The sequence below is a fragment of the Hypanus sabinus genome, chromosome 11, assembly GCF_030144855.1.
Source record: "Hypanus sabinus isolate sHypSab1 chromosome 11, sHypSab1.hap1, whole genome shotgun sequence".
Lineage (NCBI taxonomy): Eukaryota > Metazoa > Chordata > Chondrichthyes > Myliobatiformes > Dasyatidae > Hypanus > Hypanus sabinus.
In genome coordinates, this window is record NC_082716.1 from 43721406 (window position 1) to 43746563 (window position 25158).

Here is a 25158-nt window from a genome sequence, read left to right on the forward strand (position 1 = left end):
GTTCCAAAATGCAAAATTTGAATTTGCTGCACGCCAAGCACTCAGCTGAATCCATGCGAATGAAGTGATGTGAAGGCATACTCTGCTGTAGCCTCCCGCCATTTCACAGATCCTCAGTCTCTCTCCAGCACTCGTTGTTTGAGCATTGGTCGCCTCACGTGTCGTTCATTCGTTACTTGTGTTGAGAGAGAGAGGAAGGAGTTTAAGGCTAGTAAGGGATGGCTGGCCAGATATGTAAAGCGCTACAGCCTTAAGAACTTAAGATCACGGGAGAACCGGCAGTGGCTAATACCAAGGCAGCATCACCATTCTCAGAAAAGCTACAATGGTTGCCTCTGTACTGAACACATAAGATTTTTTTCTTGTCAATATTCCCTAAACAGTACTGTATAATGACTATTTACATAGCATTTACATTGTATTAGGTATTATAAACAATCTAGAGATGATTTAAAGTATACGGGAGGATGTGCGTAGGTTATATGCAAATACTACGCCACTTTATGTAAGGGACTTGAGCATCCACAGATCTTGGTATCCATGGGAGGTCCTGGAACCAATCCCCCGCAGATACTGAGGGACGACTGTATATACAGGAATTTTATATATACAGGAAAATGTAGAATGCTGTATTTTATTTATATTGTTTGTTACATTTTATATCAGTTAACTAATCTCAAAAATTAATTACTTCATTCATATGGGCATATACTTTAGTGCACGGGAACTTAGAACATAGTTTATCTACAAGTTCCCCAAACATCTTGGCCAGAGCCAGTTCAATGTGCTTAATGCAAAAGCAAAAGATACAAGTTACATTGTTAATCCTCAGGCAAATTCATTCATTCTAAAGAGAAGGTGCTTGGGAAGCGAGGTAGGTTTACCTGTGTTAATTGCAGAAAGTAAGTAGTATGTGTGTGAAGCCGGTTTTCTGTGCTCTGTGTCAGATGTGGGAGGTCCTGGAGTCTCCCAGCCTCCCAGACGCCCATATCTGCACCTGGTGTGTCGAGCTGCAGCTCCTAGAGACCGCGTTAGGGAACTGGAGATGCAGTTCGATGACCGTCATCTGGTCAGGGAGAGTGAGGTGGTGATAGAAAGGAATTATAGGCAGGTGGTCACACTGGGGCCATGGGAGACATACAAGTGGGTCACTGTCAAGAGGGGGAAGGGGAAGAGTCAGGTACTAGAGAGTACCTCTGTGGCTGTACCCCTTGACAATAAGTACTCCTGTTTGAGTACTGTTGGAGGTGGGGGGGAAACAGCCTACCTGGGGGATCGTGCTTTTGGCACAGAGTCTGGCCCTGTGGCTAAGAAAGATAGGGAAAGGAAGAGGAAGGCAGTAGTAATAGGGGACTCTATAGTCAGGGGGGTCAGACAGGTGATTCTGTGGACACAGAAAAGAAACTTGGATGGTAGTTTGCCTCCCAGGGTCTGGGATGTTTCAGATCGTGTCCAAGATATCCTGCAGTGGGAGGGAGAACAGCCAGAAGTCATGGTATATATTGGTACCAATGACATAGGTAGGAAATGGGAAGAAGTCCTGAAAAAAGACTACAGGAAGGAAGATGAGAAGCAGGACTGCAAACGTAGTACTCTCAGGATTACTGCCTGTGCCATGCGACAGTGAGCATAAGAATAGAATGAGATGGAGGATAAATGCATCGCTGAGGGATTGGAGCAGGGTTGGGAGATTTCTGGATCATAGGGACCTCTTTTGGGGCAGGTTTGATCTGTACAAAAAGGACGGGTTGCACTTGAATCCCGGGGGACCAATATTCTGGCAGGGAGGTTTGCTAAGGCTAATGGGGAGAGTTTAAACTAGAATTGTTGGGGGGTGGGAACCGAACTGAAGAGATTGGGGAAGAGGCAGTTGGCTCACAAATAGAGAAAGCTTGTAGACCGTGCGAGAGGGAAGAAGGCAGGTGATAGAGAAGGGACGCACTCAGACCAACAGTTTGAGATGTGTCTACTTTAACGCAAGGAATGTTGTGGACAAAGCAGGATGAGCTCAGAGAGTGGATCATCACTTGGAGCTATGATGTGGTGGCCATTACAGAGGCTCAGGGACAGGAATGGTTACATCAAGTGCCGGGCTTCAGATGTTACAGGAAGGACAGGGATGGAGGCAAAGGAGGTGGGGGCGTAGCACTGTTGATCAGAAATAGTGTAACAGATGCAGAAAAGGTGGACTCCATGGAGGGATTATCTACAGAGTCTCTGTGGGTGGAGGTTAGGAAGAGGAAAGGGTCAATAACTTTACTAGGTGTTTTTTATAGGCCACCCAATAGGAACAGGGATATTGAGGATCAGATAGGGAAACAGATCCTGGAAAGGTGCAATAATAACAGAGTTGTCGTGATGGGAGATTCTAGTTCTCAAGTATCATTGGGCATCTCCCTAGAGCAAGGGGTTTAGATGGGGAGGAGATTGCTAGGCGTGTTCAGGAAGGTTTCTTGACACAATATGTAGATAAGCCTACAAGAGGAGAGGCTGTACTTGATCTGGTATTGGGAAATGAACCTGGTCAGGTGTCAGATCTCTCAGTGGGAGAGCATTTTGGAGATAGTGATCACAATTCTATCTCGTTTACAATAGTATTGGAGAGAGATAGGAACAGGCAAGTTAGAAAAGCATTTAATTGGAGTAAGGGGAATTATGAGGCTATCAGACAGGAAATTGGAAGCTTAAATTGGGAACGGAAACTTCTCAGGGAAAAGTACGGAAGAAAGGTTCAGAGGCTATTTATGTCGAGTTCTGCATAGGTATGTTCCAATGAGACAGGGAAGTTATGGTAGGGTACAGGAACTATGCTGTACAAAGGCTATAATAAATCTAGTCAAGAAGAAAAGTTTACAGAAGGTTCAGAGAGCTAGGTAATGTTAGAGACCTAGAAGATTATAAGCTTAATAGGAAGGAGCTTAAGAAGGAAATTAGGAGAGCCAGAAGGGGCCATGAGAAGGCCCTGGCGGGTAGGATTAAGGAAAACCCCAAGGCATTCTACAAGTATGTGAAGAGCAAGAGGATAAGACTTGAAAGAATAGGACCTATCAAGTGTGACAGTGGGAAAGTGTGTATGGAACTGGAGGAAAATAGCAGGGGTACTTAATGAATACTTTACTTCAGTATTCACAATGGAAAAGGATCTTGGTGATTGTAGTGATGACTTGCAGCAGACTGAAAAGCTTGAGCATGTAGATGTTAAGGAAGAGGATGTGCTGGAGCTTTTGGAAAGCATCAAGCTGGACCAGGACCAGATGAGATATACCCCAGGCTACTGTGGGAGGTGAGGGAGGAGATTGCTGAGCTTCCAGCGATGATCTTTGCATCATCAATGGGGACAGGAGAGGTTTTGGAGGATTGGAGAGTTGCGGATGCTGTTCCTTTATTCAAGAAAGGGAGTAGAGATAGATCAGTGAGTCTTACTTCAGTGGTTGGTAAGTTGATGGAGAAGATCCTGAGAGGCAGGATTTATGAATATTTGGAGAGATATAAAATACCATTAGGAATAGTCAGCATGGCTTTGTCAAGGGCAGGTCATGCCTTACAAGCCTGATTGAATTTTTTGAGGATTTGTGGATAGTGTGGAGGGCTGTCAGAGGTTACAGCGGGACACTGATAGGATGCAAAACTGGGCTGAGAAGTGGCAGATGGAGTTCAATCCAGGTAAGTGTGAAGTGGTTCATTTTGGTAGGTCAAATACGATGGCAGAATATAATATTAATGACAAGACTCTTGGCAGTGTGGAGGATAAGAGAGATCTTGGGGGTCTGAGTCCATAGGATGCTCAAAGCAGGCATATGGTGTATTGGCCTTCATCAATCATGGAACTGAATTTAGAAGCTGAGAGGTAACGTTGCAGCTATATAGGATCCCGGTCAGACCCCGATTGGAGTACTGTGCTCAGTTCTGGTCGCCTCACTACAGGAAGGATGTGGAAGCCATAGAAAGGGTACAAAGGAGATTTACAAGGATGTTGCCTGGATTGGGGAACATGCCTTATGAAAACAGGTTGAATGAACACGACTTTTTCTCCTTGGAGCAACGGAGGATGACAGATGACCAGATAGAGGTGTATAAGATGATGAGAGGCATTTTTCATGTGGCTAGTCAGAGGCTTTTTCCCAAGGTTGAAATGGTTGCCACAAGAGGACACAGGTTTAAGGTGCTGGGGAGTAGGTACAGAGGAGATGTTAGGGGTAAGTTTTTTTACTCAGAGAGTGGTGAGTGGGTGGAATGGGCTGCCAGCAATGGTAGTGAAGGCAGATACAATAGGGTCTTTTAAGAGGCTTTTAGATAGGTAGATGGAGCATAGAAAAATAGAGGGTTACGGGTAAGCCTAGTAATTTTTAAGGTAGGGACATGTTCGGCACAACTTTGTGTGCCGAAGGGCCTGTATTGTGCTGTAGGTTTTCTATGTTTCTATGTAAGCTGAAAGATCTGAGGGCAGGTAAGTCACCTGGACCAGGTGGATTACACCCCAGGATACTAAAAGAGGTAGTTGAAGAGACTGTGGAGGGATTAGTATTGATTTTTTAAGAATCACCAGATTCTGGAATGGTTCTAAAGGACTGGAAAATTGCAAATATCACTCCACTCTTTATGGGATGGGGGCAGAAGAAAGGAAATTATAGGCAGTTAGCCTGACTGCAGTGGTTGTGCAGATTTTGGAGTGTATTATTATGGATGATGCTTTGGGGTACTTGGAAACACATAACAAAATAAGTCAAAGTCAGCATGATTTCCTTAGGGGGAAATCTTGCCTGACAAATTTGTTGGAATTCTTTGAGGAAATAATAATCAGGATGGACAAAGGAGAATTATTGGATATTGTACACTTGGATTTTCAGAAGGCCTTTGAGAAGGAGCCACTTATGAGGCTACTTAACAAGAGCCCATGGTATTACAGGAAGGGTAATAGCATGGATTGTAGATTGGCTGACTGGCAGGAGGCAAAAAGTGGGAATAAAGGGTGTCTTTTCTGGTTGCCTGTTGGTGAATAATGGCATCCCACAGGGGTTGGTGTTTTCACGTAATATGTCAGTGATTTGGATGACGGAACTGATGGCTAGAGGCTAAGTTTGTAGAAGATACAAAGATAGGTGAAGGTGCAGATACTAGGGGAAGCGGGGAGTCTGCTGAAAGACTGAGACAAGTTAGGAGAATGGGCAAAAAAGTGTCAGATGAAATACAGTGCAGGGAAGTGTATGGTCATGGACTTTGATAGAAGGAATAAAGGTGTAGGCTATTTTCAAAGCGTGGATAAAATTCAAAAAACAAAGCTAGCCACTTAGCCAAAAAATTAAATAACTTCATGACACCAAAACAGTTATAAGTATTTACTTTAAAAAAAACACACACACACACACACACACACACACACACAATTGAGTATTTTTGTTCATTTCATTTGGGAACTAAAACAAACACACCTGTTTCCCCAAGTTGAATTTATTTGTAAAGTTGCTACTAGTTCTTGAAATTAAAAAACATACAATGTTTTGGCATTAATAAAAGGTTACCGTTTATTCAAGCCCTCCAAGATGGCGCCATGTACAGCAGCCGTGTTGTGTACTTCGAATTGACATTGTAGTTTTCTGCTTATCTACTTCTTTCTGCACTTCTCTTACAAGAAGCTGAAAGTCACATCAGGTATGATCAATTGACTCTTTTGAACATCAGTAAGACAGCATTCAACCGGTGCCTTTCTACCACCGGGACCCCTGCTTGCACAAACCACAGAAGTTTCATTCACTACACTAGCATTACCAAGGAAGTGTCGCCAGAGGTGAGGAAGAACAGCCAGTGTCTTGCTAATGGTTAAGGTGGCATGCAAACTGGCTGCTGCTCCCTAGCAATCCCTAGATTGCATGCTGTCTCCCATCCACTCCATAATGTACTGGTTAGGCACAGGAGTACATTTAGCCAGAGACTCATTCCACCAAGATGCAACACTAAGCGTCACAGGAAGTCATTCCTGCCTGTGGCCATCAAACTTTACAACTCCTCCCTTGGAGTGTCAGACACCCTGAGCCAATTGGCTGGTCCTGGTCTTATTTCCACGGCATAATTTACTTATTATTTTACTTATTTAATTATTTATGGTTTTATATTGCTATATTTCTACACTATCCTTGGTGCAACTGTAACGAAACCCAATTTCCCTCAGGATCAATAAAGTATGTCTATCTGTCTGTCTTGAGCTCAGTGCACATCTTTAAATGCAAACACATTACAGCTGCATTTTATATAATGGTGAGCCCCAATGCACAAGCACAATTGTTGTTCTTGTCAAGACTGTATGCAATATATACTTCCATGTTTATACTATCAAGAAATGATCAGCTTTGAATTGGTTCTGGAATGAGAATTGCTTTCAAAATGAGTAAGCTTAAAGCAACAGCCAATTTAGAACAAAAGAGTTGATTTTACACTGTGCCTTAAAGATCAAGGTTTGGATGAAGTCTAACTAACACTATTCAATGGCTTTCAACAAGAAATCAAAGGAAAAGGAAGATTCATAGTTTGGAACAGGGTCATGGAGCCAAGAAAGAAACCCTACCTAGTTGTTAGACAAGAGAAAAATGGCACTAGCAAAATTCATGCACCCTGAAAGCATATTTGTGGCATTCTGGTGGAGGGAACAATGGGGTCCTTTCAGCTTCCTAAAGAATAATGGTAAAAGACTTAACAATAATGGTAAATGACAGTGTGCTGTCTTTACGACAGTTATTTAGTTTATAATATTTTCGCTTAGTAATTCATTTGTTAGTATTTTCTAGTTAGAATTAGAAGTGTTTAAAGTATATTCATTGCATGTAAAATATATCGGCATGCGATGACGTCACATCCGGTTTCACCGCGTCTTGTGGGAAAGTACCGGTTTGAAATTAACGCGAGGGTTGGGGCTCACCACAAGGCACACCTGAGCAGAAGTTGTTTTGCAGGCATTAGAAATCACAGTGAGAGCAACGCTTTTTCACTGTTACGTTCTCCTTCGGGTGTACTAATAACACCGAATTCAACGTCGAGATAAACCATATGTTAATGTGAAGTGAACAGATCTTGGAAAAAGAACGGCTTGACTGAGCTTGACCGCAAACCGACAGCGCTCCTTCACCCCCACAACAGGACGGCGGGGAGGGAGAGGCTCACTCCAGGACAACAATTGTCAGCTCGAACTGTACAGAAGTTTGCGGTCAAGTTCAGTCAAGCCGTTCTTGTTCCAAGATCTGCCTCACTAAGGTGTACCCTAAAGGAGCCAAAGACAAGGCCATCAAAGCCTATGTGATTCTGGACGATCAGAGCAATCGCTCACTAGTCAGTCCAGAGTTCTTTAAATTGTTCAACATTGAGAGTGAGCAGTTCCCATACTACCTCAAAACTTGCTCAGGCAACATGGAAACCCAAGGAAGGAAGGCAGAAGGCATCCAGATCAAGTCCCTGGATGGTAAAGTCGTCATCTGTCTCCCTCCGCTCTTAGAGTGCGATGGAATCATGAATAACCGCACCGAGATCCCGACACCAAGTGCGGCGCTACACCAGCCACATCTCCACCACATCGCCAAACACATCCCAGAACTGGATCCAAAAGCGGAAATACTCCTGCTATTAGGAAGAGATGTAATCCGGGTACACAAGGTTAGGCAGCAGGTCAATGGACCACAAGACGCCCCCTTTGCGCAACGCTTGGATCTAGGCTGCGTGGTGATAGGAGGGGTGTGCCCCGAAGACGTACACAAACCGATGGTCAACACACTCAAGACCAATGTGCTAGAGAGTGGCCGCCATTCAATCTTTCAACCCTGCCCGAGTGTCCCGTGCATTAAGGAAGCACAACAAGATGTTAACAAGCGTAAAGTAACTGACGAGACGCTAGGTCAGTCAGTTTTCGTTCAAACCGAGCACGGAAATAAACTTGCACAATCAGCTCAAGATGCCATTTCTTTAAAAACAAAGGACACCAAGGTCTTCAGAGATGAAGCAAATAATGGGGTTGCCCCATTGCCTATCAGAGAACCACGCCAGCGCTCACCAGATAACAAAGAGCAGGCAGTCAAACGGTTCACGTCCTTACGGAAAACCCGGAAAAGGAAACCTGAGATGCAGCAACGCACCCGATTGACCCACGAGGTACTGTGCACCCTAATGGCAGAGGTCACAGCCATTATAAACTCATGACCACTCCTGCCTGTGTCCTCTGACCCAGAAAACCCCTCCATACTTTCGCCATCAACGCTCCTTACACAGAAGGCAGGAGCACCTCCTCCACCAGGAGACTTCTCAGACAAGGATTTGTACACAAAGCAATGGAGACAAGTCCAGGCTCTGGCAAATCAGTTCTGGTCTCGCTGGAGACAAAAATATCTACCTTTGTTGCAACAGAGACAAAAGTGGACAGAACCCCGCAGGAATCTTCAAGTTGGAGACTTAGTCCTGCTCAGGGACAAGCAAATCGCCCGCAACAGCTGGCCAATGGCCAGAATCACTGCTACATTCCCTAGTGGGGATGGACATGTCAGGAAGATCCAATTGAAGACTACCGACCAAAGCGATGTGAAAATTTACCAAAGGCCAGTTACAGAAGTTATTCTACTTCTACCTACTGACTGATTAAGAGACTAAGTTTCGTACTCTGTTCATTATGACCTTACGAAGGTCAAGCGGGGAGTGTGCTGTCTTTACGACAGTTATTTAGTTTATAATATTTTCGCTTAGTAATTCATTTGTTAGTATTTTCTAGTTAGAATTAGAAGTGTTTAAAGTATATTCATTGCATGTAAAATATATCGGCATGCGATGACGTAACATCCAGTTTCACTGCGTCTTGTGGGAAAATACCGGTTTGAGATCAACGCGAGGGTGGGGGGAGCTCACCACAAGGCACACCTGAGCAGAAGTTGTTTTGCAGGCATTAGAAATCACAGTGAGAGCAACGCTTTTTCACTGTAACGTTCTCCTTCGGGTGTACTAATAACGTCGAATTCAACGTCGAGATAAACCATATGTTAATGTGAAGAGTGAACAGTAAATGGTTATTCTTACTGCGATCTGGTCTCATTGACTGTGGTTTATCTTGACGTTGAATTCGGCGTTATTAGTACACCCGAAGGAGAACGTAACAGACAGATTGTATAGGAATAATTTGCAATCCTGAGAATTTACAAAATTATTTTTAATTGGACCGTTTCCAAAAGGATAAAAATTTGATAAAGTAGATTGAAGAAAATAAAGAAACTTTTAGCACCAACTGTGTTTGTAATGATTCTCTGAAAAAAATACATGTAACACTTTGTAATCTAGAAGTACCACATTTAATAGTTGTCTGACTTCCTTCAGAATTTACTTGTGAAACTACTACTTCAGGTGAAGAGTTTAAAATCACAACTACAGAAAACGCCTATTTTTTATTTACATCCAGAAATCCCTGGCAAAAAGAAAATCTATAATCTAACAGATTATTCTTTCTGCATCAATAACTCTCAAAACAGTCAAAAAAGGATTACTACTGAACCTTCCGGTCCAGAGTACAAGTCTCACCTTTTCCAACAATTCCTCAAAACTGCATTCCCTCTATTTTGCAAATAAGCTGTTAAATTTCCTCTGAACTCCAGGCCCTTTATATTTTAAGTGGGCTTCCCAGAATTGTCCACATTACTCCAAATGAAGCTTAGTTGGGATGGGAAAGCAAACTTAACAGAGCTCAGTGATTCAGCTAAGTTAGAAAGCCCTCCACATGAAGTAACCTGAAATCCTCTCCTACAAAAGGCTGTGAACATTAGGCTAATTGAAATCTTCAATTCTGAGAATTTTGTTATGAAAAGACCTTGGGTAAAAGTGCAGCTTCAAAAGGAAAAAAAATGGAGTTGAGGTATAGATAAGCCACAATTTATTTGAACAAAGGAAAACTGCAAAACTCCAGTTCTGATGATTTTAAGGAAAAAGATTTGTCAAACCCAAGATACTACTTTTAGACAAGAAATTCAACACTTGGAAGACTAAAGTTCCAAAACATTTACAAAGGATAAAATTTGTTCATGTCCATTTCAATGTTTTTTTATATTTATATATATATATATAATTTTTTTTAAAAATCACACTATAGGCCAGAAATAAAGGAAAACAAACTTACAACGTGTTAGAACAGTATGGCAAGTTACACAAACTCGGGCCTCCTTCATATCCATGTAACTTAGCTTATACTTCAGGCTGCAACAAGCTGCACAGAAAACCTACAAAATAAAAAAAAGGGATGTGAAAAAAGGTGTTTACACAAAAAATTACTAGAAATTTATTAAATTTTAACTTATTAAAAAGTAAACAAAGACATAAAATCTATCATTATGTTCATTTTAACTTATATAAAGCATAACAAAGACAATCCTTTTGGAAGTATAATAAAAGGCACTAAGAGACACCAAGTCCAAAAAAAGGGCAGTGTATGGTTGGTATAACTGAACACACCAAACAACTGAAGACAGCACCTGTGGATTGAGGGAAAGTCAACATTTCAGGTCAATTAATTTTCTATGTCCTCCACAGACTCTGCTCAACTAACAAATTATTTTCAGAGTGTTTATTTGCTTTAAACTTCAGATTGTATCTGCAACAGTTTGGTTTTACCATTCAGAAACATCTCATTTCCAGACTTTTTGTTTAAGTATTTTTGAAATTAATAAAAGAAACTACATAGGTTCAAATGATGTATCAGACATTGTGCTTTTAAAATTCTATCCTGCAGTGTATAATTTGATGATGTAATAGGTTTTATACTTGCACAAAGTTGATTTTATGCATAAAGTTACATTTCAGAATGTATGAATTGAGATTATTTTTTCCAGAAAAAAAGCAATACACCAAATTTCTAAATTAAATACTTAACGGTATTATTGCTTATATTTTTGTAAGTATTTAACTGTGGGACAACTTTATAATTTTAGCTCTAATCTAAGAACAGTTTCAATATATAGCATTAGCATAATTTTATGTGGGAAACCACAGAAAATAATCTTTAGGAATGGGGTTACTGAAAGATCTTTTCTGGCTTCTGTGGTTGATGATTTTGTTTTGTTTAAGATATTGCAACAGATCAACTATATGAATTGTTAGAAGAATTTTAACGAAGGCTCACAATATGGATCAATAAAAGAAAAATTAAAAGGTAACTTTTTAAATGGATTCCAGATAACAAATCCTTAATCTTTGAACTGTCTCTAAATTCAAGAGAATATACAGCAAGTAATGCAACCTTTCTCTGTAAATTTCTTTTCAATCTGCACTTCAATCTCTCCAGCATAACTGCACTGCTGGTGGAATACTGTGAATTCCCAACTTCCAGTGCTGTTTGTACCAACTCACAAGCTGCTCTGGGTTCCTCCCACATCCCAAGAAATGAGTTGATTGACATAGGAAAAAATTTGCAGCCAAATGACCTATGGGAGTGGTAGTATTTTAGTGGAGTTAATGAAACTGAAGAAAATGAACTTAGCAGGGGATGAATGTGCTGTTGCCATGTGGTTCTATAATATAATGTAATGCCAAAAATCACAAGATTAAGCTTATCAAATATAACATTTTAATTGGTTTTAACTTCTTATATTATGTCATCTGGACAAAGAAAGGTGATATTACATATTCAAGTCTTTAAATAATAATCAACTAGGATAAATAATCTGTGTGAATGGGAGCAGGAAATAACATTTAACAAAGAAGAAAAGGGAATCAGCTTCAAAATGGGTAGCACAAGGTCATGCAATTTAGATCCGAGTAGCTCACACTGGACATTATTTGGGAAAAAGAGAGAAGCTATAGCCAAACATAGCTACACTTAACAACATAACATAAAATAGATCTTTCATGTTTTAGTGACTTCATCAAGGAAAAAAATCATGTTAAATTCAAGAGCTACTCTGTGTATACAAAATAAAAAGGCATTAAACTGGTCTCAAATTTTTGCAAACATATTTATAACAAAGGCATGAATTGTTTTGATACAATTCTCATACATCTCCAGATATTTTATAGGCTAACACTTCAGGTCAAATTATTGAAATGGAATTACCTTTGTAGATTTCCATCAAGTGTAAGATGCTGCTAAGTGAAGCACAGCGGCGATTTGCTGGCAGCAAGCAAAAATATTAACTACTTTATTAATTACACATTTTGTTGGAGACCATCACTGCAATCAATAATTTGCAACTTCCATTTCAGAATTGAGCTTTTGAACCACCTGTATGACCTGGCATTTTTGTGGTGTAAAATGAAGGCTCGAAGGTACAGGATGGTTGCAGTGTTATATGTAAGGGCCAAATCAGGTGGTGGGCCAGGTTTGAGAGTGGGGAATGAGCCAATGTTTGGCCACTGCTGGAGTGGTCAAGGAGGCGATTCAAAGTGCCAATACCAAGTTAAGGCAGATTCGAGGCAGCAGGGCCCACGACCAAGAGCAAGGAACAACCTGCTGTTTGGTCAATTTAAGTACCAGGCCAGATAGGGAAGTTCAGGTTGTCAGGACTGAAAGAGTGATGGGCTGGTGTTCAGCTTGCTGCTCAGCAAGGTTTACATGTCTCTATGCTGAACTGAGGCTGTGGCCTGCCACTAATGGGCTCCTGGATTGGCTGCAGTGATGACTAGCTTCATGGCTGTGAACTCACTTACGTGAGCTTCAGTTCTGAATGTTATTTGCTTACTTATATTATTTGCACAATTTGTTTTTTTTTCCCTCTGCACATTGGAGGTTTAATGTTTTTTTAAATTGATTGTAATGGGTTTGTTTTGTGACTGCCTGTAAAGAGATGAATCTCAAGGTTGTATATATGTACTTTGATAATAAATGTAGTTTAAACTTTTACAATACTTCTTCCCACTAAGTCTTTAGAGTTGCTTCTACTCAGTTCTGTGGGTTCTGAGATGGTGAATAAGATCAATGTGTAAACAGCACACTCTTCCATCAAACAGAACCAGTGTTAGCTGATGGAACAGACAATGGGCTGTTTATGTTCCATCTACTACTTACAGAGCCTTTTGTGTATTCCTGATTCATGGCCATGGAGGTTCTTAATCCCATCCCAAATTCTACTAACAACCATTGATACTGCCCTCAACTGCATCTTATCCATTTCCCAAACATCCACGCTCGTCCATTCTTCCCGCCATCTTAATACAGAGAGTTCCTGTCAGCCCATGAGCCTCTGTATCCAATACATCACTCTCTGCGACCTCCATCATCCTCAACAGGACTCTACTATCAAACATCTTAATCTCTCCCCCACACCCCACCCATTTTTCACAGGGATCACTCCCCCCATGATTCCCTTTTGACTATTCATCCCTTCCCACCAATCCCCTTCTGGGACTTATCCCTGTAAGAAGTACTACAGCTACCAATTCACCTCCTCACTCAACTCCATTCAGGGCCTCAGACAGAACTTCAAGATGAGGCAACACTGCACCTGTCAATCTTTTGGGGTTGTCTACTGCATCCAGTGCTCCCGATATGACCTCCTCTACATTGGTGAGACCTGATGTAGCTTGAAGGACTGCTTTGTTGAGCACCATTCTATCCGCAAAAAATAGGACTTCCTGGTGGCATAACATTTTAATTCCTATCACCAATCTCATTCTGACATGTTGGTCCACGGCTTCGTCTTTTGCCACAATGAAGCCAATCTCAAGATGGAGGAGCACCGAGGTAGCCTCCAATGTGACAGCATGAACATTGATTCCTCGTTCTGGTTATTTTTCCCCCTCCCCAAATCCCTACACTGGCTCTCCCTTACCTACCTATCATCTCCACATGGTGACCCTCTCCCTTCCCTTTCTCCCTGATGCACTATCAATAACTCACTCTGAGACGTAAAGGCGAGATATCGGCTTTTATTGACTGGAAGAAGGAACCAGCAGTGAGTGACCACCATACTACATCCTGGAGACTGAGAGGCCGGGCCCAGGCTCTGATCGCCTTTATACAGGGGTCTGTGGGAGGAGCCACAGGAGCAGTCAGCAGGGGGCGTGTCCAGACAGGAACACATAGTTCACCACACTCCCATGGTCCACTCTCCTCTCCTATTAGATTCCTTCTTCTCTAGACCTTTACCTTTTCCATCCATCACCTCCCAGCTTCTTCCTTCATTACCCCCTTCCCCACCCACCTGGCTTCACCCATCACCTTCTAGCTTGCACTCCTTCCCCTCCCCACCCCCAGATATTCTGGCTTCTTCCCTCTTCCTTTCCAGTCCTCTCTTTAGGGTCTCAGCCCAAAACACCAACTGCTCATCCCTTTCCATAGAGACTACCTGACCTGCAGAGTTCTTCCAGCATTTTGTGTGTGTTGCTCTGGATTTCCAGCTTCTGGAGAACCTTGTTTCAAATTCTGCTGATCTACTTTCAGCAGTTATGAGTCAAAAATTGCTAGGAGAGGTTGTATTTCTTTAAGGTGTCTTTGAATACATCCATGAATTGTTTCCTCTGTCTAGCTGATCATCTCTTCCCACGATAGCTTGGAATAGAGCATTTGGCTTGGAAGTCTGGTGTCAGATGGGAAAACAAAGAGCACAAGAGATCGGGCCTTGCACTCAATATGCAAAAGCCTTATACAGCCTATTCCTGCTGCACCAAATTGATCTCTAACAAAATAATCCACATCTTAATCTCAGCAAAGACCAGCTTTGATAATGAAATTCACTACCACTAATGAATTAGCACAACCTTTGGTTGAAGGAGGAGAGGATATTTGAAGATTGAGACTTCAAAATCACAGTCAACCAGGCAGCAATGATCCTTGCTCTTTCATGTGCGCCTGAAACCCAGACTAATTGTGGTAGGCATCAAAAGCACTGATAAGGTAACATCAATACAGTTTTTTCAAGATTCTCCAAATTCATTTAAACAGCTAAGCAAACCAAAATTAGTATTCTCTCCTGGACCAATGCACCCACTATTGAACGTAACTAATGCAAATTGAAATGGTTGTGACAATTTCAACTTAATATTCTATACTGCTGATCCACAAAAAAGGGATTGCAATGTATAAAGTTTAAATCATCCATATTCTAAATATTTCAAGCAAAAATGGAGCACAAGCTATTTAAATTTTCACATTATACATTTTGACATATTATGCCTAAAGTAGTATTTTTAAGAAGAGTAATTTAATAGGAAATAATTATGGGATGGGATGGAGCTGTTAAGACTATTGTCTAATAATATGATTTGTATGAACAGTATGCAAGACAATTCTTTTCCACTGCACCTCAGTACTTGTGTTAGGCATCTAATGCACCGGAAAAGTAACATCAATACAGTTTTTGCAAGATCCTCCAAATTCAAATATAGATCAGCAATATAGAATATTAAGTTGAAATAATATTATTCCAACTTAAAGCACATATAAAGTTTCAAGTCATTATTGCTTAAATCTTGAAATTTCCAAACAAAAATCCTACCTGCCTTCATTCAATCATAGATATAGAATATTTTTAAAGGGAAAAGGTAGGGAAAAGATACTAAGGTAGGAGGTGTTGTGGATAATGAGGTGGGTTTTCAAAGCTTGCAGGGAGATTTATGCCGGTTAGAAGAATGGGCTGAACGTTGGCAGATGGAGTTTAATGCTGAGAAGTGTGAGGTTCTACATTTTGGCAGGAATAATCCAAATAGAACATACAGGGTAAATAGTAGGGCATTGAGGAATGCAGTGGAACAGGGAGATCTAGGAATAACAGTGCATAGTTCCCTGAAGGTGGAGTCTCATGTAGATAGGGTGGTGAAGGCGGCTTTTGGAATGCTGGCCTTTATAAATCAGAGCATTGAGTACAGAAGTTGGGATGTAATGTTAAAATTGTACAAGGCCAAATTTGGAATATTGTGTACAGTTCTGGTCACCGAATTATAGGAAAGATATCAATAAATTAGAGAGTGCAGAGACGATTTACCAGGATGTTACCTGGGTTTCAGCACTTAAGTTACAGAGAAAGGTTGAACAAGTTAGGTCTCTATTCATTGGAGTGTAGAAGGCTGAGGGGGGATTTGATTGAGGTATTTAAAACTTTGAGAGGGATAGATAGAGTTGACGTGAATAGGCTGTTTCCATTGAGAGTAGGGGAGATTCAAACGAGAGGACGTGATTTGAGAGTTAGGGGGCAGAAGTTTAAGGGAAACACGAGGGGGTATTTCTTTACTCAGAGAGTGATAGCTGTGTGGAATGAGCTTCCTGTAGAAGTAGTAGAGGCCAGTTCAGTTGTGTCAGTTAAGGTAAAATTGGATAGGTATATGGACAGGAAAGGAGTGGAGGGTTATGGGCTGAGTGCGGGTAGGTGGGACTAGGTGAGATTAAGAGTTCGGCACGGACTAGGAGGGCCGAGATGGCCTGTTTCCGTGCTGTGATTGTTATATGGTTAAATGGAATGGGATTATGCATTGATAAAATTCAAATTGTACAGCAGCATTTACAAGCTCCAAAACCACTATCCCTCAAAGAAATTCTGATCACCTTAAATATTAAAGCATTTTTGTTATTAATCCATAGCCACAAATACATAGTTCAACATTTTTGGATAACAGCCATAATGCAGCATTAACAGTAAATCTAAAACAGCAATGGTAATAATCTGTTTCAGCAAAGCAAAGATCTGGGAATACAGATCCATTGTTCCTTAAAAATGCATCACAGGTAGAGCTTTTAGCATACTGATCTTCATAAATCAAGACAGTGAGTTGGAATGTTATGTTAAACTGTACAAGATGTTGGAGAGGCCTGATCTAGACTATTGTGTACAGTTGTGTACATACCTAAAGGAAGGTATTAATAAGCTTGAAAGAGTGTAGAGAATATTTACAAGGACATTACCAGGACTTGAGAACCCAAGTTATAGGAAAAGATTATAAGGTTAGGAATTTATTCCCTCGAGTGCAGGAGTACAAGAGGAGACCTCACAGATACAAGAAAAAAAATTGAAGGGTATAAACAGGGTGAATGCATGCATGCTCCCTCCCACCCCCAGATTGGGTTAAGATTAGAACTAGAAGTCATGGGTCATGGAGAGTCCAGAAAGAAATTTCTTCACTTAAAAGTATGGTATGTGTGTAGAATAAGCTGCCAGTAGAAGTAGGAGATGCAAGTTCTATTGTAACTTTCAAAGATGAGCACAGGGATAGGACGGGTTTGAAGGGATATGGTCCACACGCAGATAAACTGTATGAGATCAAGTTGGCATGGGTCAAATAGGCCAAGTAGCCTGTTTCTGTTCTGTTTGTAAACATAAACATTTATTTCACTGAGGCTGAAAACATTAGTCGTCAGGGCAAAAACAGCTCCTCTGTACATATAATCAAACTAAATTTCAGTACTGAGAAATTAAAATTACATCTACAAGTTACTGTATTTTTATTAAATACATCCCAAAGTACACTTAACCAACTATGAAAATAAATCAGTCATGATCAAATGGCAGAACAGACAATGGCCCGATTCTGCTCCTGTGTGTAATCTTCTGCACATTTGGCAAAAGTGAGGCTTTTAAAAGAGAGAACGAAAAGCTCAAGGATGTCATATTCATGTTAATGGGAAAGAACAGGATTTTGGTGCCCTAGCTGACAAGGATATTTGAGACACTGGCCAGGAATAAAGCAAGCATATGTCAAGTATTCCTCCACAAGAACTACAACCTTGTAGTAATCTGAATGTACGTGTGCTTCAATGACTTTGAGAGTTATGTTGGCTGGAGTCAGACTTTATGCTTTGGCTCTTGATAAGGTCGCCCATGGCAAACAGGTCAAAGGGTAGAGGCCAGACTAAGAGTGGTCCACAGATCCTCCAGGATTGGGGGTTCAGCTCGGGGCCAACAACCCTGACTGGTAAAATAAAACTCTTTTGGAAAGAGATCCTCCATCTGAGTGTGGTGATATTCCCGAGTCCTCAACCTGGACCTGCAGGACTGACAATAGATAAAACTAAGAGGAAGCCATGAACATCATGTTTTGGTCTCCAGGTTTAAGGAAGGACATTCTGGCAGTTGAGGAAGTGCAGCGTAGATTCACTAGGTTGATTCCTGGGATGGCAGGGCTGTCTTACGCAGAGAGATTGGAGAGATTGGGCTTGTACACGCTGGAATTGAGGAGATTGAGAGGGGATCTGATTGAAACGTTTAAGATAATTAAAGGATTTGATAGGATTGAGGCAGGAAATATGTTCCAGATGTTGGGAGAGTCCAGTACCAGAGGGCATGGATTGAGAATAAGAGGTCAGTTATTTAAAACAGAGTTGAGGAAGAGTTTCTTCTCCCAGAGAGTTGTGCAGGTGTGGAATGCACTACCTCGGAAGACGGTGGAGGCCAATTCTCTGGATGCTTTCAAGAAGGAGCTAGATAGATATCTGATGGATAGGGGAATCAAGGGATATGAGGACAAGGCAGGGACTGGGTATTGATAGTGAATGTTCAGCCATGATCTCAGAATGGCGGTGCAGACTCGAGGGGCCGAATGGTCTACTTCTGCACCTATTGTCTATTATCACCAGATGCAAGCAGTGTAATGGGCAAAAGAAGATGTCAGACATAGGCAGGAGGTATCAAGTAAGTCCCTTAAGGGTATCAAGTAAGTCCCTTAAGGACACTATATTTTCCATTGAAAAGCTCATGAAAGCTAATGGATGAATAGAAATAGACAATATCCACATTACAACAAAGGTAGTGCTGGCAGTCTTAAATGTACTAAGGTCACAAGAACACAAGAAATAGGAACAGGAGTAAGCCATCTGACAAATCGAGCCTGTTCTGCCATTCAATAGAATCTCATGGCTGATCTGACCATTATCTCCACCTACCTGCCTTTTCCCCATAGCCCTTAAATCCCCTACTACACAAAAATCTATCCAACCTTGTCTTAAATATATTGGGCAGAGAATTCCACAGATTCACCACTCTTTGGGAGAAGTAGTTCCTCTTCATCTCCGTCCTAAATCTACTCTCCTGAATCTGAGGCTATGTCCCCTAGTTCTCATCTCACCTCCCAGTGGAAGCAACTTTCCTACCTCCATTTTATATATCCCTTTCATAATTTTATGTTTCTATAAGATCTCCTCTCATTCTTCTGAATTCCAGTAAGTACAGTCCCAGGTGACTCAATCTCCTCTCATAGTTTTAATCCCTCATCTCTGGAATCAATCTGGTGAACCTCCTCTGCACCACCTCCAAAGCCAGTATATCTTTCCTCAAGTAAGGAAACCAGAATTGCACGCAGTACTCCAGGTGCGGCCTCATCAGTATCCTGTATAGTTGCAGCATAACCTCCTTGCTCTTAAATTCAATCCCTCTAGCAGTGAAGGCCAACATTCCATATACCTTCTTGATAGTCTGCTGCACCTACAAACCAACCCTTTGCAATTCATGTACAAGCACTACAAGTCCTTCTACACAGCAGAATACTGCAATCTTTTACCATTTAAGTAATAATCTGATCTGCCAAACTCTTGCCCACTTACTTAACCTATCTATATTACTCTGCAGACTCTCTGTATCATCCGCAAAATTTGCTTTTCCACTCAATTTAATATCATCAGCAAACTAGAAACACTACACTCAGTCCCCTCTTCGAGATCGTTAATATAGATCGTGAACAGTTGCGGGCCCAGCACTGACCCCTGCAGGACACCGTTCACCACTGATTGTCAACCAGAGAAACACCCATGTATCCCAGCTTTCGGCTTTCTATCGGTTAACCAATCCTCCATCCATGCTAATACATCAACCCCAATTCTGTGCATCCTTATCTTATGGATAAGTCTTTCACGTGGTACCTTATCAAATGCCTTCTGGAAATCCAATTAAGTAACATTCACATGTTCCCCTCTATCAACTGTATGTGTTATATCCTCAAAGAACTCCAGTACGTTTGTCAAAGAGGACCTGCCTTTGCTGAACCCATTCTGCATCTGCACAATGGATCCATTTCTTTTCAGATGCCTTGCTATTTCTTGATAGCTTCAAGCATTTTCCCAACTACAGTGTTTAAACTAACTGGTTTATAGTTACCTGCCTGATACCCACATCCTTTTTCTGAACAATGGTGTGACATTCACCTTCTTCCAATGTTCTGGAACCTGCCCAGAGTCCAGAGAATTTTGATAAATTATCAGCAAAGCCTCTGCCATTTCTTTCAGTACCCTGGGATACATTCCATCAGGACCAGGGGACTTTTCTATCTTCAGGCCCACAAGTTTGCTCAACACTACCTCTTTAGTGATAGCTATTGTATCAAGGTCCACACCTCCCATCGCATCCACATCCTTTCTCTTCAGTGTGTTGAGCATGCCCTCCACCATGAAGACCAACATACAATAGTCATTCAAAGCCTTGGCCATTTCCTTATTACCCAAAATTAATTCCCTCTTTTCATCCTACAAGGGACCTACATTCACTTTAGCCACCATTTTCCACTTTATATAATGATACAGCTTTTACTATCCATTTTTATATTTTGTGCTCATTTATTTTCATAGTCTATCCTCCCTTTTATTGCTCACTTAATGATTCTTTGTTGCTTTTTAAAGTTTTCCAAATCTTCCAGTTTCCCACTACTCTTGGCGACTTTGTATGCATAAGCTTTTAGTTTGATGTCTTCCTTTATTTCCTTAGTTATCCATGGCTGGTTCTCCACCCCCTTACTGTTCTTGCTTTTAACTGGAATATGCTTTTGTTGGGCACCATGAAAAATCTCTTTGAAAGTCTTCCACTGTTCCTCAGCCATCCCACCATATAGCCTGTGTTCCCAGTTTACCCTATCCAACTCCTCCCTCACTCTGTTGTAGTCTCTCTTGTTTAGACATAATACACTGGTTTTAGATCAAACAATTGCACCTTCCATTTGTATGAGATACTGTAATCACTCTTCCCAAGAGGATCCTTAACTACAAGATTGCTAATTTTACCTGTCTCATTACACAGGACCAGATCCAAGATAGCAAGTTTCCGTGTAGGTTCGGTAACATGCTGTTCAAGAAAGCCATCACTATGCATTCTATGAAGTCCTCCTCAAGACTGCCTTGACCATCTTGATTCACCCAATCTATGTGCAAGTTAAAGTCCCCTATCATAATTGCTGTTCCATTCTTACATGCCTCAGACATTTCTCTGATTATTGTCTGTACCACTGTTATTATTTGGTGGTCAATGTCAACTCCCACCAGTTATTTTTTCCCTTTACCCTATTCCTAATCTCTACCCAGATGGATTCAACATTCTGTTCCTTAGGTCTCATATTGTCACTCACTATTGCCCTGATCTCATACTTAATTAAGAACAATTCCCCTCCTCCCTTACTTTCCTGCCTATCCTTTTGGATTATCTGATATCCTTGGATATTTAATTCCCAATCCTCTCCACCCTACAACCACATTTGTATAATGGCCACTAAATCATACCCCTTTTTACTGATTTGTGCCACAAGCTCACTGACCTTGTTTTGAATACTATGAGCATTCAGATAAAGTGCCCTTTCTCTCTCTGTGCTTTTAAAAACTACTAATCTTTGTCTCTTTCGCACTTGGCTTTTTGCACTCCACCCTTAACTTTTGCTTTTACTTTATCTTTATCCACACTTTTCTTTTACTTTATCCATACTTCTCCAATCTATTGAACCCACCCCCTTGCTATTTAGTTTAAAGCCTATCCACAACCCATAAATCTTGGGAGCCTGATCAACTCTATCAATCTTACAAAGAATGCAATGAATTGAGGAATCACGTGACACAATGACAGAGACGGCTGCTTAGAACAGTGCTCTGTGCCGCTGGTATATGATTATCCTTTAAAAATTTGCTTTCACAGTTTATTTTATCACTGTTGCAATCGTGCAAGATGCCAAAACAACTTAAAACGAAGGCTTCCAGAGATATTAAGAGGCACTTGAGGTCACAGTGCTCCAGGCAGACGGCCCCTGATCAAAATGGCAGAGGACCATCGTCTGAGGGAGACCGACAAGAGGCAGGTCAGAGGCTGACATATATGCGGCTTTGAAAAAAAAACTTGGACGACCTGGTAGGCTTTGAAGATATAGGCCAATCTATATTGTTAGTGGAGTCAAAGCTATCATCGTTGATAACCAGGCTTGTAGATGTCGAGAAGCAGGTTGACTATCTAGAAGCAGCGGACAGGGAACGAGAAGTCAACCCATTGGCTACCAAAGCAGATACTGACCAGCTAACAGATAAACTGGAGGATATGGAGAACCGTAATTGGCGTAACAATCTCCGATTCATCGGCATTCCAGAGGGAAAAGAGAGGCAGGATATCATCGCGTACGTGGATAAACTAGTCTTGGAGCTTGTCGGCAATCAAGAGGAAAAGTTTGAAACAGAATGCTGGGCCCTAGACTCAGTACCGGAGATAGGCCTCGGCCTATCCTCGCAATGTTCCTCAGGTGAAAGAATCGAGATTTTGTGCTATGAGTGGTGAGGGACAAGGGCACGTTTTTCTGGGATAACAATCATGTTATGATTTTCCCAGATTTCCCCAGACCCATACAAGTAAAACGAGTAAAGTTTAAAGAATGTACAAAGATACTTCAGGGGCGGAATGTGAGCTTTGCACTGCTTTACCCAGCCAAGCTAAGAATAGAGACTTAGGACAGTTTCAAATTTTTTTTGAGTGCCCATATGTAAAGCAAGAAATTTTATTGAGGAGATGGGGTAGTTTAACTACTCTCGTTAAATTGAGTAAGATGTGAGTTGGGTTGTGTTTGTTATTGTTTTTAAATCTTGCTAGATAATATTGCACTGAAGCAACCTTATTCTCACTAGGGCTGACATGCTGTTAAGTGTGCTGGGTTGACTGTACAATTGCACCAGCGTCATTTCTGAGCAGATAAAACTGGACTGGGCATTTCATGGACCATAATCCTTTGTGGAAGGGAAGCCTGGCCATGTTCCGTGGCCACTGTTGTGCGCGGGAGAGCTTTACATGCCATTTTGTTACTTTTCAGTTTAAACGGGGGTTTATGAGTCAGTGTCAAAATATTGCAGTGTATTTGTTTGTTTGTTCTAACTATGACTTCTCTTAATTCAGATATGTTTCACCACATGGAAAGTTAACGGACTGGGGAATCCTATAAAAAGTAATGAATAAGCTTAAATTTCTACAGGAAATACATTTATCAGCAGAGGAATCAGTAAAGCCTCGGGGGGGGGTTTAACAGATCATGTTTTTTATAGTGCAGGCCAACTAAGAGCAGGGGCGTTAATACACTTACCAATAGGCGGCTGCAGTTTAGATGTGAGAAACAGATTAAAGATGAAGCAGGGAGAATTCTTATTATTTTGGCAGAAGTACAGAAGCAACATATTATTTTAGCAAACATATATGCACTTAATATAGAAGATGCAGGATTTTTTGTTGACCTTGAAGGAAAGTTACACTCTGTTGAAGCTTATGATTTCATACTTCGAGGAAGATTTTAATTTGGTACTGGATCCAATCATCGACTGTAGTAAGATGTTGTCATATAGAACCTCAAAATTCACTGTGACGGTGTAAAAAATGTGTAAACCCTCGGGCTTGTGGATGTTTGGCACCTTATGAATCCCAATGACAGGGATTACACATTCTTTTCTGCAGTTCATAAAACATACAGAAGGACTGAACTCTTCCTTATATCCAAGTCACTTATTCAGTCTGTGTCTCAATGTGCAATTGGTAATATTATAATATCAGATCATGCTTGGTATAAGAGAATGCAGTCACATAGATGGAGATTTAATTCACCCTTGTTACCACATTCAATGTTTGGGCAAGCTACGAGACAACAAATCAAGGAGTATTTAGATAAATACACCTACGGCCTCCTCGGCAGGGATTAACTGGAAAGCCCTAAAGGCAGTTTTGAGGGGATATACTATTCAACTACTTGATCACAAGCGCTAATTACATTGATTCTGAAAGAAGGTAAAGACCCGTGTGAATGTAAGCATTATAGACCAATTTCCCTAATCCCAATAGATGGGAAAATTTTATCAATATCATGACTGGGTATAAAAGTAGCGTCCATCAAAGGCTCAGTCTTTGCAAGCAAGGATGGGTCGTGGTTCACCCCTTTGTGCCAAAATTCATGAGAGAATTGTTAGTCAGTTAAGTTAGTTAGTTAGTCATGATACCTCATCTGCTACCTATTAGCCTGCTTAATGTGGAGTCTTCCAAACCGGTGTTACTTGAATATTCTGTACACTTTTCAATCTTATTTTAACTCTGTCCCAACTTTCGTTGAGTGTGTTGCAGCCATCAAATTCTAAATTTGTGTATATATACACAATACTATTAAATTTTACGCAAGGAGGAAGCCATACATCAACTCAATGCAGAAACGCTGGCGAGTTCTCTGGGCCCAAGCTCATCTCAGATGGACCGGAAGACTGTGGAACTGTGTGCTGTGGTCAGATAAGTCCACATTTCAGCTAGTTTTCAGAAAAAACAGGCGTCGAGTTCTCTGTGCCAAAGATGAAAATGACCATCCTGATTGTTATCAGCAAAAGGTGCAAAAGCCAGCATCTATGATGGTATGGGGGTGCACCAGTGCCCACGGCATGGGTGAGTTGCATGCATTTGAAGGTACCATTGACTCTGAGGCGTATATTAGGACTTTAGAGAGACATATGTTGCCATCAAGGCGACGTCTCTTCCCGGGATGTCCATGCTTATTTCAGCAGGACAAAGCCAGACCACATTCTGCACAGGCTACAACAGCGTGGCTTTGTAGACACAAAGTGCGTGTGTTTGACTGGCCTGTTGCCAGTCCAGATCTATCTCCTATTGAAAATGTATGGCGGATCATGAAGAGGAGAATCAGAAAACAGAGACCATGGACTGCTGAGCAGCTGAAGCCTTATATCAAGCAAGAATGGACAAAATTTTCAATTGCAAATCTACGACATTTAGTATCCTCAGTTCCAAAACAATTAAAAAGTGTTATTAAAAGGAAAGGTGATGTAACTCAATGGTAAACAGGCCTCTGTCCCAACTTTTGTTGAGTGTGTTGCAGCCATCAAATTCTAAACTTGTGTATATTTACAAAATACAATTAAGTTGGTCAGTAAAACTATTAAAAATCTTTTCTTTGTACTTTTGTCAGTTAAATAAAGGTTCACGTGAATTAACATATCACAGATTTTTGTTTTTATTGCAT

General features: G+C 41.1%; 1 protein-coding gene across 1 annotated transcript in view; it reads right to left on the reverse strand.

Annotated features, from left to right (window-relative positions):
* The window catches only part of LOC132401902 (zinc finger FYVE domain-containing protein 9-like), a 148510-nt gene that overhangs the window by 80295 nt on the left and 43057 nt on the right, over window positions 1–25158 (reverse strand). Inside the window, exon 4 of the mRNA XM_059984242.1 lies at window positions 10130–10229. Within this exon, the coding sequence (XP_059840225.1) occupies window positions 10130–10229 (100 nt within the window). The remainder of the gene's footprint in view (window positions 1–10129; window positions 10230–25158) is intronic.